Below are 19,239 nucleotides of genomic sequence, written 5' to 3'. Positions count from 1 at the left end.
ATGGCTGTCTTGAAGTCCTTGATATTCTTATTTTTCAAAAATAATGGTCAGTATGTGCTGAGAGAGTCAAAGAAAGAGAGAAAAAATAATCATTTTAGTATGTTTGACCATCATTGACTGTGGAGTCTCTGACATCCAATTTAATCCTCTCTACACTGAGCTCCCTCACTGGGAATGGAACTAGAGAAACCACGTTCACTTCTATGAAATATATAAAAAGTAATATCAAAAAAGAATAAAATATTCAGACCAAATCTGTGATTATCAATCTCTGAAGTCTTGGAATACTCACTATAAAGATCACTTTCACTCAAATCTCTCAGGTGCTGTTCAGCACTTGTTATCCCCTTTGTGTGGGACTGCAGGTCTCTTTTGGGACTTGTTCTTTTGCCCCCAGCCTTTGGGATGTCTTTTTCTATTCTATTTCAATATATTTGAGGATCTAATCAGGATTTTTATCATTACTAAGACTTTCTGCTCCCATGGATCTAAAAATATTGATTTCATATAATTTACAATTGAATATAAAGTTCCTTTCTGAATTAGTCTGTGAAGACTAATTTATATGACTATTTATTTGTATCAGTATTATTAAGTAAACTTATGACTCCTGATGGATTAGACCTCTGCTGGCATCTATTTTTATCATAAAAAATGAGTTCCTTAATCCAAACAATAATAATAATAATAATTATAATAACAATAGTAATAATAATAATGTTTTTTATGAAAGCAAGTTATAGCTATCGATATATTAATTTTTCCTCCATTCCACATATACTATAAATTTAAAATATTATCTGTTATTAGATAGACATCTTTTTCTTCTAATTGGAGAGGTACAAATGAAATGTTTAATGTGCAAATCTATAGACACAGAAACCTGAAATTTTCAAAACCCAGAGCTACTTCCCAAGCAGGAGTATAACAAAAGGGTCAATATTTTTTGAAAATTAGACTTGCCATCAAATTGTTCTTCACATAACAGAAATTATAGTGATGATCTTGTTTTACTCTAAAATTACTCATTTTCCATAAGAGTGGCCCGACAGCTTTATGTTCTGTGGTTCATAATTTTTTTTTAACTATTTCCTTCCCATTCCTAAGGACTGGTATGTTTTTGTTTCCCAGGTGCATTATCACCACCACACAATACTGCTGCAAATGTTATTTTTCTTTTTTATGAGGCACTTCTAAATATTTCATTTACAATAATTGCAACAACTAAATAGATAAGTGGTGAAGAGGGCAGGTGTGTGTGAATGTATGTGTTCATGCACATGAACACTTACAAAACTAGAGAATTATTAAGATTTTATATAAGATGGAAATATTTCCTCAGATAGGAAGGTGCTTTGTGCTTAATGCTGTTACATGCAAATACCAAAAAAGGAGAAAAAAGTGCTTTTCCAGATACAAGAGAAAAAAATGAAGCAAGTGTTCTTAATGTTGTAAAGAGCATCAGAAGCAAAATTAGGAAAACAAACTTAGAAGGTCAAAAACTGTTACAGTACCCAAAAGAAAGGCACCGTTTGTGCTGATGAACATTTCCTACTGGAAAAAATCCACTTAGCCTTTTGTTATCATCAAACAACCATTTTTGAACTGCAGAAATTAAAGAAAGGTCTTTTTTGAGCAACCTGGCAGAAATTAACTATTGAAGGCAACAATAATGTTGTGAATCCTAAGAAAGCTGTTATGCTCTTGCAGTTCTAAGTTTTTAAAACTAGAAATACTTCCACAATTAAAATATTTTTAACTAGAGGTAAATGTTTTATTTTCTGCATTATACTACAGTAATTTTATAGAATGTGACAATGAAAATTGTGTATTTTAATATCACTCTAAGTAAGAAAAATTAATTGTGTGATGATTTAAATGGTATGAATGCAAGCAAGATAATTTGAATGGTATGAATGCATCTGAAGTAAAGTATATCAGTGTGAACAGTCTTCTTTAGCATCATCTGTGTATGGGTATAAATTGAGGAGTAATTTTAACAACGTAAGTAATGTTTGCAGTGTTGTATGTTAAGTCCTTAAAAAATTCTTAGTTGTGCTGGTGGCAAAAATTCTAAGTGCCAGTAAAGGCAATTGAGCTCTGCAGCTAAGAAAAATGTTCTTACACCAATTTGCCTTTTTTCTTTCCTTAATTATTAATATTTCCTTCTCTACAGTTACTGTGGATATCTTCATTTCAACAGAAAAAAAGTGTGGAATATAACACACTTCTATTTCAGTATTCTGTTGAAATGGTAGTAGTTTGCCATGTTGGCAGATCAGAAGCTCTTTATGAGATCAGGGTAGACCTTGAACTTCTAACACACTGTTCTTGGGTAGTTAATGTCATTTTCTTTTGAGATCCAGAAAACTTGGTTAGTAGATTTGATCAAACTTACTAGAACTTTATCTTCCTGGTTTGACTTTTGCATAAATGTTGGGGGGGAAATGGTGTCTAAGGCATAGAATATTGAGTGTCTTTAAACAAAATTGTTATTCACTCAGGAAAAAGTGGATAATGGTTTGGGTTCTTTTTCTTGAACAGTTATTTGGGTTATAAAATTTCTCTTTTGTGCAAAAATTCTGCTGTTTGCTTCATGTACAGATAATTTTGGTTGTAGCTCATTTAGTTCTCCTCTATTTGCTTTCTATTTTGAGAACATAATTTTCCTGAAGTGATTGATTTTAGATTAAAAAAAAAATGTCTAGAAACATCATGATGATAAACCAGAAAGGATAGAGGACATCAGTTTTTACATCATCATGACCATCGTGTTCTATTCCATTGATTTTCCTGAACTGAAGAATACATTTCTTAATATTGTATGGTAATATATTCTTTAAAAGAAACAAAAAATGAAATTTTTCTTCATTTGTTGGAAAAAGCTTCCAAAGATTTTCTCTGTTTTTTCTTTTTAAACAATGCTTAGATATTTCCTCTTTTGTATTGACTGCAGTTGCAGTGGTAAGCAATATATATGGCTTGTCTAAAAGAAGAAAATAGCATAGAGGAACTCAGGTTGTTAATTTGCCACCTCTTGGCAGCTCCACACTTGCATCTTGCTTGGCTATTCTTTGTGCACAGCAGAGGCAAAGTAATGTGCTCTGCCTGAAGGGTGGAAAATAACACCTTGCAAATTTAAAGAAGTAGTGTCAGAATTCACATGATTTTGGCACTTCTTTGGTACAGAACTTTGGTAAGTCCTGCGTTGAGTTTCTTCTTCATGCTTTTTCTCATGTGACCCTTGCTTTAGTATGTTTTACACAGCAACCTAGTATACATTTCACAGTATTATAAAGATAATAAATAATGGTAACACAATTTGGACATAACTCTGCTATAGTTAATTCAAGTAATAATGACTCAGTAGGCTTCAATTTCTTCCTGTGTTAACCATGTGGGACCCATGCTTTAGAATGGCAAAAACTGTGTAGCACATGTGGTGTGCCATTCCCTCACACAGCTTTTATAGTTCCTGTCCACAGAAGCACTTTAAAAATCATTCTTTAAAAACGGGGAAATTTCCTAAACTTTTAAAATCAGTAGACATAGCACTGTTACTAGCCACATTCCATTATATTTAGTATTCTTGAAAAATATTAGTTATCTTTTGCAAATTCATTGTCTGAAGCTGATTCCATCTTGATGTTTTATAGTAACCATGGTGTTAGTTCTATCAGAGTGTTTCAAGTACTTTAATAGTGTCATGAAAACATAGTTCACTAAGATATTGAGATAAACAAAGTTGTTCTTGGAAAATTCATTTGCATGCAGTTTGTAGATCTCCACAAAACCCTAAGATAAAAATGAAAAGCAGAGTCTGAAGAGTTTGTATGTGACTGTTTGATGACTCTCTAGCCTTGAGAAAACATAGAAGTAGATTATTATGGTTGGAAAAATACATTTTTGGTGGAAACTAAAGTGATGGTTTTCTGATAAGCAGCCCTTTGAGAGCTGTGAAAATCATGTTCAGAGATTCTTGAAAATTCTGGGAGGGACATCTCTGCTTTTAGAGCTGTTTTGCATGGAGACTTATATAACATTCTTCACTCTCTGCAGACACTTGCAGCAGTGCTAGCTATTCCTCTAATCAGTAATTTTAGTTTCTGACCACAAAGGGCAGCTTTAATAGCCCCTACTGGTATAGGATACCTGAACTTATTATAACGGCTTGGAGAAAGAGACAATCACATTTCAAATGTAATTGTAGCACTTAGTCACATCATGATGTAGTGTCAGTCATTTAAGCTTCAATTGTCCAAATCTGTGCAAAGTTTTATAAGGCTAAATTTGGATATTATGTTTTCATGCTGATAGGAGCCTTATGGTGAGTGTGAGGTTCAGATTGTAGGCACCTAGATTTAGATGTGAAAATACAGTGTATCCGTGGGAGTAAGCTGTCTGCTGCTATGGTTAGTGGAGATTTAGTCTATACACTCAGCAGAGTTCAAAAAACATTTTTTCTCACCCCCTATGGGCTCTGGTACTGGTTATCTTAAAAAATTCTTCAGACTCTGTTGATTGTATGGACTAAATTTCTGCTGGCAAAAATAGCAGTTTAGATGTTCAGCTCATATTAAGACATCCATAGTTATGCACCATAGAAATATAGATGTCCACAGAAAAGGAGTACTACCTGTAGAGAATGATTTTTGCCCTGAGGAGTTGTGGTGAAGCTGTACAAATGGCAATTCTTCAACCTCTTTATTGACCACTGCTATGATCCAAGAGGAGGAAAGCAGCTGCGCTTGATTAGAACTGCAGAAATGGTTTCTTTCTTGTTTATTTCAAAGCAGTAAGGATGCAAACATAATTGATACATAATTGTTTATGTCCTCTGGAAGAGATACAGTTAAGATGCATCATTTTTGTCACTGTTTTTATTTACTGGTTCATCTATCAATTTTTAATAAACTGATGAAAAGAACACATTTTAAAAAATACAGTACTTAAACTGGTTGCTGTGGCAGTGCAGTCATTTTGCAGATGTGCTTAATCTAAATGACACCTTTTTTAATTTTAAAGTGTATTAGTTGAAGTCCTTATCAGAACCACTCACAACTAAACTCTGTGTGTCTTGAGATGTAGCACTGCTGTCCTAAATTATGTATGACACTCATATACAGGCATTCAACTCTCCAGTTCATCAGCTGTGCCATGAAAGTATTTATGTTTAATCCTAAGGGGAGAGAGGATGCTTATCCCTTGAGAGGGCAAGGAAAGGTCATCACATTCAAGGATACTACCACTTGATCTCAAACAGCATCAGTGGGCTCTTTATAGGCAAATTTAGAAGATACAGGATTGTGCAGAGAGGAGCAGTGAAAATATTTGGGACCTTAGGACTGAGGGCCAGAATATGTGAGGCAAAAATTATTTTTACTTTTCCACTTCTCAGAAGAAAAGACAGTGCAAGGAAGGATGCCCTAGCACATGATCTTCTTCCTATACTTCAACTGCAAGCTGATATTATACCTGCTCTGTATATACATATGCATATATGCGTATTTATATTTTGTAACATGCTCTTTTGATATCAAATAATACATACCTCCATTAAAACTATGCAGACTGGGAGTAAGTAAACTGCAGGTATGTGAGAGTGATATTTCATGCAGTTTCAGCACTGGATTGGTGTGGGCTTTTTCCCCTCTTATCCCTCCCTCTGTCCTGTAGGATTTAGATGACAGAAGAAAGTTTCAAAGACAGGGGAATTCACAGATGCTTAAGGATCTTTTGCTACACACCTATGCACAGTCATAACAAAATGGTAGCAGAATCCTTGCCAGTGTGAAATACACCAACACAGGATGAGTGTTTGTCCTGTGACTGTATCAGCTGAATTCAGAAAAGGCTTCACAATATACAACCTTCTTGTGCAATGCTATATCTCTTGGTTTGTAAACAATGTCAACCCCTTTCAGATATGGAAAAGGATATTAAAATGTGGCAGTTCTGAAGTTCAGGCAATAAGTACTGACCTTCAGGGAATAAGTGTCTTATTAAGCCTTTTCTCAGTACTAGAAAATAGGAGAAAGGTTTTCTGAGGGACTACAGTGATGAAGATGGAGTGTTATGCACATAAATATGACATCCTGTAATGAGGAAACCTCCCACAGAACTGGGTGTCATTAAAGATTTCAGCCAAATTTCTGTTTTTCACGTTCATTTACAGCTACCAATACGTAACACAACTACCAATGATATTTCTACAATACATTTTCTAATTAATTTATTGAAGTCTAGGTTCTTGTTATGGAACAAACCCACAAGATCCAGAGCAGGAAGCTGTACACATTTTGAATTGTTTAATCACATTCAAAGCATTTTTGGTATAGCTAGAGAGAGCAATGACATAACAGATATACAAGAACAGTGAGATATTTGAGAGAAATATGTTTTGTTCATTCCTCAAAAGCCAAATACTCTTCTTGAGCTCTGCAAGAGTCAGCTTAGGCTGAACAGACTTGATAAAGAACTTGAGAGGAATTATATGTAAAGCCAACATTACTTGTTCTAAACCATAATAAACTGTTTTTCTACTTTAACAGAGGTGGGGTTTTTTTCTGCTTTGAAAGCCTCCCACCTTAAAGGACAGTGATTGAATAATTTATTTGGGCAGTGAAAGAGAGCCAGCTATGTAAATCCTGCTGTGGTATAGTAATCTGCACTTTCACATTTTCTCATAAGTGGAAGTTGTATGGCATGTAAGGAAAAGAAACTTTGTTTTTTACCCTTTATACTTGTCACAGACAATAGAACTTCAGGTGATGGAAATTTCGTGGGTAAAAAACTGTGCAAATCAGGTTTGAAAAGAGAGAAGATGTGAAAATACTTGTAAAAGCAGAAAATATTGACGAGTAATAAGAATACCTAGTAAAATTGATACTTTTTAAAATATGTTTAATGCTAATGTCTCATGTCATAAGTTACTTCTCAGTGATGGGCAAGTTCCTGTGAGCACGTTATTCCAAAGAAAGATTTGTTGAAAGATTTTCCCCACTCTGTGACATTTGATAATCTGATGAGAGCAAGAGAGAGAAGTGGTTTTGGTAGAAAAATAATCTGATTTGCTGTAAGGATAACTTTGACAGCTTGGCAATGAGAATTTTCAGGTTGTTTTTCAGGAAATAGGATAGTGGTAATTATGATAACTATTTTGGGAAAAGAATTATGTAAATTCCTGGATTTACTGTTTTCTTTTTTTTTATCTATGTGTTACAGAAAGGCTTATAGTTCTGTAAAAAAACTTGGAACGAAATCCTTAAAATCCTTTAAATACTTTTAAAACACTTCAAAATACTTTAAAAAGTGTGGTCTTGAATTTATTTTGTGAGATGATAGCAGAACTAATCATGTGCACTGTTGTTGTTTGAAGTTGTAAGGTGGGGGGTCCGGCGGGGGTCCGGCCGCCTGGCCCCAACGAGCTTCCGGGGCTTCGGGAGACCTCGGGGGCCTCACCTGGCCCAAGCTCTCAGCCCTCCCGGCTGTTCAGCTCTGTCCCAGAGGCGGCTGCGGTCAGCCTCGGTGTTCCCAGGGTCGCTCCTTTGGAGCGGCAGGGACCACGCGGCGGAGGCGGGTGCCTCCCGGGCAGGAACGCCGTGGAGTCGCTGGTCGCTTCCCGTGATAAAGAGAGTGCTACGAGTTGAGAGTCAGCAGTGTGCAGTTTATTCAGGAGAAGCGGCGCGGGGGAGGCACACTGGGGGCTCTCGGGTGGGGCGGTCCACGCAGCTGCCGGGCGCAGAACCCGGCGGGGCTGGGGTCGCGGCCACACCACGCCGAGAGAACAAAGGGAAGGGGTTTTTAGGGGGAAATACGGGGTTTCCCGGGGAGGAACAGCAGGGGCGGAGCCAACGGGGCTCCGGGACAACATGAGGGACAAGCGGGGGAGCAAATGAAATATAAGTAGGGAGGGGATTACAAGCAACTCATGGGGAAAGCCCGGCAGCAGAACATTCTAGTGTGGGCAAGCAGCGGGGGCGGTGATAGGGGCGGGGAAGCAAACCTTAAACCAATAAGCTTAGGAAAACTTTCCAGGGGAGGGAGAGAGCGGTTTACGGCCCGGCCTCCTCCGAGTCCCAAGCGATGGCATCCTCGGCAGCGTCCCCGTGGATTACGCCGACCGCCGGCCTCGGGGACTCGGGATCCGCAGCATCGGGCCGCCGCACCCCCACAGTTGTTAACTTCATCACTGTAATTATGTGAACTTAAATATGTGAGCGGGTTTTTATCATTTTTATAAAATAAGGCAATCATCCATATGAACTGCATTTTTTAATTTAAATGCATTGTGCAATTACCACCTTTTAGGATACTCTTCTCATTTCTTTTTAAGTTGGTTTGGACAAGTAAATTTTAGTTAACACAATTTCCCTTTGTCTGGGTACTGCAAAGCTCATTATGGAAAGCTAATGACTCCCTGTGGTGGGCTGTCCCCAGCCAGCAGCTGAGCTCCCACCGAGCAGCAGCAACAGCTTCTTTGGAAGTTTTGTTGTTGAACATCATGTTACATGCCGTGGAATATCCCTGGGGTAGCCAGCTGTGTCACCTCCCAACCTCTTCCAAACCTCCAGACTACTCGTGGGAAAGGCAGAATAAGAAACAGAGAAGGCCTTGGTGCTTTGCCAACAGTGCTCAGCAATAACTAAAACACTGGTGAGTTAGCAATGCTTTTGTTCACAAATTTAAAACACAGCATGATACAGGTTGGTATGATAAAAATTAACTCCATCTCAGCCAAATCTAGTACACTACTCTTAAAGAAACTGCTATAGAACTGCTAAATATAATTAGCCCTATTTCTTTAAATTTTTGTCACAACATATGGTCAAAAATCTTGAAAATATGGGATTAAAATCTTTATTGTTTATTCATATGGAGTAAGCGAAGAAGGAAACAATCACAGATTTCACAGTTCTAGCATTTACTCCAACTGGAGTGATATGCCCACAGGCTACAGTTCCCACTTGCATTAACTATGCAATAAATTATTGGAAATGTAAAGATTTTCTCTCATGTCTGGCAGGTTTAAGTTACACATGATTCCATATGCACTGTGACAAACACCTTTATGTGCTGTCTGATATTGTGCATGATTTCACTGCATAGAAGAGACATGAGGGTTGAAATTCTCATAAATATTAATCAGAGACTAATCAGCAGTGGGGAGGCTTCTACATACTAAGCTATATGAGAGGAAACTTTGCATTAAACATTCCATCAACTATCTGTAAAACATCCAGGAAAAGTGAAGGTATCCTCAATTGTCACTTGTTGTTTTCCAATAGCCCAACCATAAAAAACAAGCTAACTGCACAGAGATGATAGATGCAGTTTCATCACATGATTATGAATGGCTGTATGTTTTTAATCCTTTCAGGTAGCCAAGTGATTTGGAAAGTTACAATACTATGGTAGCTTTGGGAGCTGGGTTCAGCTCTCTCTAGAACACAGAGTAGTAGTGCTGACTTTTTTACTCAGATGTAATAGTTTTCCTTTACTTGGAATGGGAAAAGAAATCTTGGGATGGTTAAAACTCAGCACATTAACTTGCTGATTTTGTTTACTGAGACCTCATACAAAAGTCTTACTAATAGAAATTCTGTGAAATGTCCCTATTTTGCTCATTCTGTAGACACCACTGGTGGAAAACATTTTCTTACCCTTTTTTATTGCACACAGCTTTTGTGCATCCCCAGTCTTCTAGCCTGTGCAATCCAAAACTGCCACCTTAGCGACTTGCAATACTTTTTTCTGACAAATTTGGTAAGTACTATTTTTTTTTACAGTTGCCCTTGCCTCCTCATCACAAAGATGAGGGCCATTCAGGCAACAGAAACAGAGTTAATAATCTGACACTGGTATGCTGAGAAGGTTCATAATACTGTAGAAAAGGGAAGACAGATTCATCTGTTAGTTAGGAGGCAGCAGTTAGGTTAGTGGACAGTGGGCTAAAATTTATTTGCAACTGATCATTGCTGTGTATAAACAGGAAACTCTTCTGAAGCAGCTCTCTGTGATCTAACACTATTCCCCCAGCCTATCCACCATGATCCTCTACATTTAGATCAATAAAACTCAAAAGCATGGCCACCCAGCCATAGAACATCTTTCATCCCACATGAAATTATAGCTGTTACAGTTGTATAGTCGTAGTATTACAAGCAATTCATAAGCTTCCTGAATTTGGAAACCAATATGTTGTGAAGGAAGATGCTTATTTTCAAAATATATGTGTATGTATGAAAGATTAGTAATGGTAAAATTATTAGTCACTCATGTGTGAAATTCACAACTAGTTAAGATCAGAAACAGTGTAAGTTTTAAAAAACAGCTCCTTCCCTTGGATGGAAAAGTGGCATCACAAGCTCAGGCCTGCAGAAAGGCAGATTCTTCTACATTTCATTTTTGAATTTCTGTGTGTGTGTCAGCTAAGGTATTGGGTCAAAGCAGAATTATTTTATGAGTTTTTTTAATATTCCTTTTTAGAAGGTCAAGAACGAGAAAAAAACATAATGCATTCTTATTTTAGTCTCCCCAGTGTGGAGTACAGGTCTGTTGTATTATTCTTACTCTGGATATATTCCAAGGACTTTATAAAGCCCTTTGGGTCTTGGGTTCATTTTTGACTCATTAGACTCAAATTTCATATTGACTTGCATGTCTGCTATGATCATTACACCATTTAATAGCAGCTTTTTAGGATACTGTTTTATGCTCATGTCCTACATTCCTCATTCACACATGAAGTTGCTTAACTTTACACTTATTTACCTTTGAACACATTTTGCTTAAATGAACAACTGACTATAACAATGATTTTGCTGTCATTATCTACAGCCTTAGTATCATGGACACATATTTACACCCAAATCATCTGAGAAAAGTGTTTGAAGTATCAATTTTTGTTCCAAGCAGAAGCAAAAGTTTCCTATAAAATGATGGTTCTGCATTGATAGCCACATTTTATTACATATAAATTATTTTTCCTTCAGTTTTTATTCCAAGAAAGCTATGCCCTCTTGATATTCAGTTTCCTTCAGAAAGTTTTCTAATAAAAAATTAAATTAGGTTTGTCTGACAAAGTTCATTTTCTCATAAACCCATGTTGACTGCGTTATATTCATGATTTTCTGTAGTTCATTCTCATATCATCTATTTTATTATTTCCCTTGGATATGCATCAAGCTGTTCAGCTTAGCTGGGATACCTGACTTTGTCTTATGAATATTTCAACAATATTTTTTTTCAGACTTTCCAAATTTTCCTGTTCTTCTGAGATTTATTAAAATGCTAAGAGCTAGTCAATTCTCTCAAAATTATTAGGAACAAATTATCAAACCTGACAGATATATGTCCCTATAAAAAACCTGTTTATCACCTTCCTCAGTTGCCAGTCGCTTGGAAAGTACTTTCTTATCTTTAGGTAACAAAAGTATATTTTTTCAGTCTTTGGTTTTCTTGTTGTTTGCAAGGTTTTTTTCTGCTTTCTTTTTTAACTATATCAGACATGGAATTCTTAGCTTTTCTTACTGTTTTCTTAACTTCCACTTTTCCCTTCTACATCTTCCCTCCAGAACTCCATTACTTTTTCCATCCTTACGCTCCTGCCTTGCAATTCTCAGAGACTAAGGATCAGCCTCACAGGCACATGAACAGACTGCTCTTGATTTGTTCAGCTTCTCAAAACTCCAGCCACACAGCTCTCACTGAGAGAGGCAGGCAAGCATATCAAACACACAAACACACAGCTTGCCAAATCCTTTTACACCCAAGAAGACTGGCAGCTTTAAATGACCTTTTTTCCCCCCTTCTTTTTATCTGTATTGTTGGGCTGTTTGGGTATTTACATTCCTGTCCAGATTTACTGAATTTTATTTGGAGCACTGAAACGTTACGGGCAGTGTGACAGCCAAGAAAGAATTGTTTAAACAGTAGTATTAATAAAATCCTGTTAGTTCTAATAAATTACTTTTGGCAGCCACGATTCTTGTTTTGGGAAGGGTAGATCCTTCATGAAAATTTACCGACTTCTCTTCCAGCCAGGTCCAAAGTTCTGTCTATTCTTAGTAATCAAAAACATTATTTTGACAGAGAGATTTTGTATACTCGTATTCAAAATTAGCTGGTTTTGTTGTATGTACTTTCTCACATCTGTCTCTTTAGTCCCTCAGTTGCAGTGGTAGCCTCTAGTATGATAGGTTAGAAACCATGTTGGGCCCTAGATAAGCTGTGTTTTCACTCAGATTGTGCCAATGGATTATTATACAGCCAAAGACTAGTCATTCAGCTTTATTTACACTCTATAATATCTGTATATTGCTTTGAAACCAGTAAGTAACAGCTACTGCTCAAGTTCAATGTATTATTCTGCTCACATTGCTGATCTTTTAGTGTATTTAGCTCCAGAAACATTACCTTCTCGGCTAACTTTGCATCTGTGTCGAATGTAGTGACTTTTAAAGTTTGAATTAGAAAACATTATAAAGCAAAAAGTCTTTTGCGTGCTAATGTTACAAGAAAATAGAATTATATTTTTTCAGGGCTAGAGAAGTCAATACTTTAAGGAAGGAAAGGAGAGCATATCTCACAGACCTGTTTCCAATTCAGAAGTAAATAGAATGCAATGAATAGCACGGATAACTGTAAATAATTGTCAGTTGAAAATAAACAATCACTGAAAAAATGTATTAAAGTGCTCTTTGCACACTTTAAAAGTAAGAAACATTGTCAACAGGCATTCAGGTATAATTGATTATCAGAATACATGTGGTTAGCTGCTGCAGCATATAAAATCAAGTTCCTTAATAGCTCCAGAGCAAGGGACAGTAGATCTCCCAAGTGCAATAAATACAACATCAGATGAGGTGGTTAGAATGTTGAAGCCAGTTTCTATATTTTTCAGTTAAACTCAATTACCAAAGCTGAAACCACTGTTTAAATCGCAGGAACAATCTGTCTAAGATACTGTAAGCTTTTTACTTGTGGCCTTTTGAACTGTGAACTAAATATTACAAAGAGATAGATAAAGCTATACATGAAACTAGAATCCTTTGGGAAGTTTTGATTAAAACACTTGAGACATGATATGTTATCAACTGATTTGTTTTAAAATATGTTTGCTGTCTAACTATGGAGATCTGGAGTCCATCGCTGTGGACAAACGTTTTTTTTTTAAGTATGCCTGTGCTATTGGGAAGGTTTTTATTGGGAAGGTCACATTCTTTTGTGACTCCTAAGCTATTTCATTCACGCTAACCAGGTAGTTCAACAAAAAGCATTTAAAGGATCCTTATTATTCTACAGTAACTAAATTTATCTTAATGACATGCATTGGGGAAAGCTGATGCAAACATTTTAACTGTCAGAGTTTAGGGGATTTGTGTGAGAGAAGGTACCCCCAGCTACTCAGGAGCTGGAGAACAAGCCAATGGCAGTGTCCCCTGTGGGGAAAGCTAGATGTCAAACGTGAGTCTTTCCACAGCTTCAGCTGATGTTACCCCTAGGAAAGGTAGGCAAGACCTTTTCTTTACCTTTAGAGAGCATTCAGATTTGCAAATCAAAGGGTTTATGAACCAAAGGTAGCATAAGTTGAATGTAGCTGTGGCTCAAAAAATATAGATTCTGGGAATAATATTTGAGAAGCCAAGATTAGTAACTTATGTGTTTTTCTTGGAATCAATACATTTGAATGCAAAAATATCGTACAAATTGATCATTAACACTGCTTAATCAAATAATCACAAGCAAGGCAGATTTCTTTGAATCAAATTGATTTAAATCCTTCATTTTAATCACAATTTAAATCAGCAAGCATGATTTACTGATTTAGGTAATTGATGCTAATCTTGTTTTGCATTTTTATTTTACTTTAGAAAAAGGTCATTTTTATGACCTTGAATAGTCTTTAAAAAAAAAAATTGTCAAGCAGCACAAAGATTTCTTCTTCTTGCTTGTCTGGTTGATATATGGTAAATGAAAAAAAATTGGTTTAGGGTTCTACTGGTTTAAAATACATCTATTTAGATTTTTAAATTTGTTTTGTGGTTGAAAATTATTAAGAATTAATTTATTTCTTTTTAAGAAAGATTGTTTTTAAAAAAAATTATTAATTTTATTTCCTCTCAAGTCAGATAGAAACTAGAGTGCAACTCAAAACATAGAGTGAAATTTTAAGTGATTTTCCTACATAAAGGTGCAATGAAATATGATGGACACTTATATAGAAAAATATGTTTCAAATATATTAAAATGTTAAATGACTGGGCTTTTTTCAGAAAATAAATTATTACTATGTTCAGTACAGTTGCTGAAAACAACATGCCAAATTAAAAAAAAAACCCATATATTTAATCATGTAGATGATGTCTGCAGGATTTTCAAAATCACATTATTGATTTTGTGTATGTTTACACATATTGGAAAATTTCACTAGGGTATAAGTCTGTAGTTTAGTACCTACGTAAGCTAAAAGCAATTCTGCAAGAGTCCTTTTTTCACTTTTAAAAAAGATTTCCTGATTTTTCCCATGACTATATATTAGTATACTGAAAGAGAAAAATAATGTTTTCATACCCAAAACCAACTTGCCAATCTCAAACACAAAGAATTTACTTTGTGTTTGCAACTGAAATTGAGATTAAAAGTAGATAAAGCAAAAAATCTCTGCATTGAGTACTTTTATTAAAATAGAATGAATAATTGTATAATAGCTGGAAATTAAGTTATTCAGTACCTTTCATCACATTGACTTTAAAATTAACTATTTTCTATTTTTCCTGTTGTGAACACTCACTGATTGTTGCTTTACATTGTTATGTAAAAATGCAATCAATAAGCCAATTCTATTGTCCTTTTGTAACCACTGCTCATGTAACACTGGTTATTAAACATGGAGGCATGTGAATTGTCAGTGTTGTTACCCAATTAACCTTATCTATTACAGGATCATTCTGTACATAATACAGCACAAGTCTGTGTCTTATAACTGAAAAATGCCCACTAATTAATAATGGAACCAGAAATCAATGACTTTATGGCTACCCAAAAAGATTAAGAAATGGATCCAATGTGGCCAAAAATCCTAAAAACCAAATTCTGCCTGATGATCCTAATCTTTCTCTAGGAGAGAACTCATGAATAGAAAAGTAATGGTAGTTGTTAAGTTATCCAGACATATCTTTCAAAAGAGCTCATTCACACTTTTCTAACCAAGATGATTGAATTCATGTATTTATAAGTGGCTGATTAATCAAAGATAAAAATTATCTCTTAATGAGTTGAAATTATGATTGCGGACAGTCTGATTCACACTGGCCCTTCTTTGGACAGGATTTGGACCAAATGGAATCCTGAGGTCCCTTCCAACTCAAATAGTTCTGTTGTTCTGTGCTTTTATGGTGCTGAAGCAGTGTGCAAGGATTTTGGAAGATGGGGCTAACATTAAAAGTGTCCTTACATCAATTCTGTAGAAAGAGCAAATGTAATTGACCCTGTCTTGTGTTAAAGAACTGACTGAACAATGTCCTGAATCTTTTTTTGCCTGTTACTTTGGTGGCTCACTGATTAGTAAATATACTGGGGTTGCAAATATAGTGTGAAAATTTTGTGTTATTGTCAACTCAATTGTTGGAACATTCTGGCCATCAGAAGGCTTTATATCAACAGGATGTGAAAGGTATTTTTAGATTATATATACCATCATGCAGCCTCATTCTTAGGAACAAAGATTCAGAGGAAAATGCCAAGAAATGTGCCAAAGGAAAACAACTGTTTGGGAAAAGTGTTGTGAAAAATACGTAGATAAGCAAAGCTAATATACTTCCGCATGACTCCATAATATTTAGAAATACATTTTTTGCACATATATGTATATATATGTATGTATATATATATACATATATATGGATATATATGGATATATATAGAGAGAGAGTCAAATGATTGTGCAGTCAAAATGTACACATTAACATTAAAGAATAGTCATATAGTTTGTATTTAAAAGGTTACAAACAATCAGCTCTAGGATTTTAAAATTTAACAGTATTATTCATGTTCAGTGAAAGTTCCTTGATGTATGGAAGAGCATAAAGGTCATTTAAATTGTAAGAAATATGGTGCTTGGATAATTAGGAGGCATAAACCTAAATCTTTTTATGATATTCATTTCTATTGAAATAAAATAAGGAAGATTCAGATAATTATCTGAATAACAATGAGCGCTGGGTTAAGCTGATGTTCCCAAGAAAGTCGAAGAGCCGTATGAAGTGAATTCAAATATGTGGGATGTACTATCTATTGATATTTAATCTTTTTCTCCTTCCTGGCTTTTGTAAAAGTTAGAATTGAATAGATATGCTGAAAGTAATATTTACTTTTTCCCTAATGTCACTAGGAAGAAAGAACTTTTCCCATTAATCAGATAAATGGATTTTAGACATTTTATTTGATGCACTCTAAATTACAAGAACACTAAAAATTAAATATTATAAACTGCTTAATATCTGAAACATCTGAAGCTGAGATATGTAGCAATACACTGCTGCACATATTAACTTGTCTCCTTTGCTCATGGTATCTTTCCCTACTCATATATAATGCACACAGTAGCTCTGACTTTCTTTGGTTTTGTGCTTTTCCTTTCAGGTTTGGATATATTCTTCATAAGGACGATCCCATGCTCCAGAAAATTGATCTAGAAACGATGTCGTACATCAAGACAATTAGTTTAAAGGATTATAATTGCATTCCTCAGTCACTGGCTTATACACACCTTGGAGGATATCTTTTTATCTGCTGTAAGCCTGACACCACTGGGGCTGTCCTGCCGCAGCTCATCGTGGATAGCGTTACTGATTCCGTGGTTGGATACAATGGCGACGTGACAGGCACGCCACATATCTCTCCAGATGGACACTACCTTGTCAGCATTGATGATGCAAAAGGCCTCATGAGGATCCAGTCCATAACAGTGAGAGGAGAAATACAGGATGCGTTTGACATTCACACTAATTTGCACATATCGGATGTAGCTTTTCAGCCATCCTTCACTGAAGCTCATCAATACAATGTCTACTGCAGCTCCAGCACACAAACTGATGTTCTCTTCATGGAGCTCTCCTCTGGAAAGGTCAAGATGGTGAAGAGTCTGAAGGAGCCCATCAAGGCAGGTGAATGGCCTTGGAACAGTAAGAACCGTCTTATAAAAGACAGTGGCCTTTTTGGTCAGTATCTCATGACCCCTTCCAAGGAGTCTCTGTTTATCCTGGATGGACGGCTCAATAAGTTAAATTGTGAAATCACTGAAGTTGAGAGAGGCAACACAGTAATTTGGGTTGGAGAAGCATAAGGATCTGTGTTAGTTATTTATCGAGTTAATAGTTTTACAGTACATTGCACTTAAATTACACCATTCTTCAAATTTACACAATTTTAATTTTGAACGGTTAGTCCCTTCTATGCCTGTTATTTCTTTGACATGTACACAATTTGAATCAACTTCCACTTAAAAGTGACCAAAACAATGGCTATTTAATAATGGTACTCCTTATTAATTGTCAACTGAGACTGTGTTCTGTGACTGAAATACTTAAATATTGAAATTGATGATAAGTATAATAAATTATTGGAAAAGAAGAAGGAGGAAAAAAAAACCAACCAAAAAAGCTTCAGGGAATTTAATATGATACTTTGCATTTGTAAATGGAAGACTTAATTATGATTCAAATTTTGGTTTGTTTTGCTTCAGACACAAAACAAGAGCTGTTGTACAACAACCTTTGATTCCTTAAGCTGAAATGTTGTGTCCTGTCCAATCCACTGTTAAATCTTTTTGTGCCTTGAAGCTAAAGTCTCACAAGGAAGACAAACATAGAAATTATAAAATTTATTGCCACTGTGGCTACAGGATTGCTTGTCATTGAAAAGAAAGTTTTGCTATCAAATTCCTGGTGTCAAGTTGTGCAACATTCATGGACAAAAAAAGAGAGAAATTATATTTGCAGTGTTTTCTGTTCACTGCATTTTGGAATTTATTTTTATGGTGTCTTAGTTGAGAAAGCTGCTTGCAGAAGCTTAACCTTTTTTTAGAAAAAAAAAATAGGTTTTTCAGCTATCACTGGGTGGCATCAGTAAGGAGTTTCAGGTCTACTGAAGAGAAATATTGCACATCCTTTCAGGGTGTACCACACTAAAAACCTGGCATCACAAAGCTTCACTTCTATCATTGAGGAAACTGTTAATTAAAAATAAATAAAATGCATTTTAAGAAAATGAAAATGCAAAGAACTGAAGTCTATGACCAGTAGATAACATTTTTAGCTATTCATTGAACCATTGATCCATATTTGTTAAACCATTTGGTTAGCTCAACAGGTTTTCTAGTCCATATGTCCAATTGGATGAGTGCAAAAAAAACCCAAAAGACCAAACAACAAAAACTTTGTATTTTTTATAGTTTGTTTACTTAGAATTCTAATATAACACTGTTTAAACAGGTAAATGGGAAAAATAAGATTCCCAGAAGTAGAATAACAGGTCAATAGAAAGCCAGCAGTGATCAGCTATCCAGCCTCAGAGCAATGACTTAGAAGTTTGGGAGTATTTTTATTTTTATTATGTTTTTGCTAAAGAATGCTTATAAGCTCTTAAACTGACCTCCATTTACTGAAGGCAATCAGAAAAAAAAATCTTTTTTAAAAGAAAGTTTTACTGCAATTTAGATTGTGTAAAATTGTTTAGAAATCTGGAATTTTCTAGCATTGTAATCTTGTGTGCATTGAGCATTCTACCCTGTGTGGTACAGTAGATCTCTCTTTAGCTTGAGCAAACCTCCTGGTAAGTAGATTTAACTGAGATAAAATTTGCTTACATTTCTAGCTACTGAATCTGTTTTCCTTTTTAAGAACTCTTCTCCATTGTGAACAAACAATAATCATGTAAACTGTCTGTTACTCAATTGCAGTAGTCTGTCTCATGCATTTTTTGTTCTGTAAGTTATACCACGTGAATGTTCTGTATGTAGAAAATGCTTGACAAAAGGAGAATAAACCCCATAAATTTTAAACAGTCCTGACTTTGGTGAATCATCCAATGTAGGCACACTGAGCTGGCAACTAACACTGACTTTATTCAAAAGCACCTATTATTTTATATGTATGTATGAAAAGAGATGTATTTATATATATGCAAAAAAATATGCAGTGTGGAAAGAAAACTTTAGAAAAGCTAAAGTAACTGGAA

At 35.5% G+C, this 19,239-nt stretch overlaps 1 protein-coding gene across 4 annotated transcripts in view; it reads left to right on the top strand.

The window, feature by feature from the left end:
• The window catches only part of FSTL5 (follistatin like 5), a 266,722-nt gene extending 247,657 nt beyond the window's left edge, over positions 1 to 19,065 (top strand). For all 4 annotated transcript variants that reach the window (XM_085058614.1, XM_085058613.1, XM_085058611.1 and 1 more), the window contains one exon: positions 16,645 to 19,065. In XM_085058614.1, coding sequence (XP_084914740.1) covers positions 16,645 to 17,347 — 703 coding nt within the window. In that variant the 3' untranslated portion in view covers positions 17,348 to 19,065. The remainder of the gene's footprint in view (positions 1 to 16,644) is intronic.
• The last annotated feature ends 174 nt before the right edge of the window (positions 19,066 to 19,239 follow it).

The sequence above is a fragment of the Lichenostomus cassidix genome, chromosome 4 (genome assembly GCF_008360975.1).
Source record: "Lichenostomus cassidix isolate B80296 chromosome 4, HeHo_3.0, whole genome shotgun sequence".
NCBI classification, from domain to species: Eukaryota; Metazoa; Chordata; class Aves; order Passeriformes; family Meliphagidae; genus Lichenostomus; species Lichenostomus cassidix.
The sequence above is the reverse complement of the archived record's forward strand: the minus strand, read 5'-3'. Positions and strand labels throughout refer to the sequence as shown.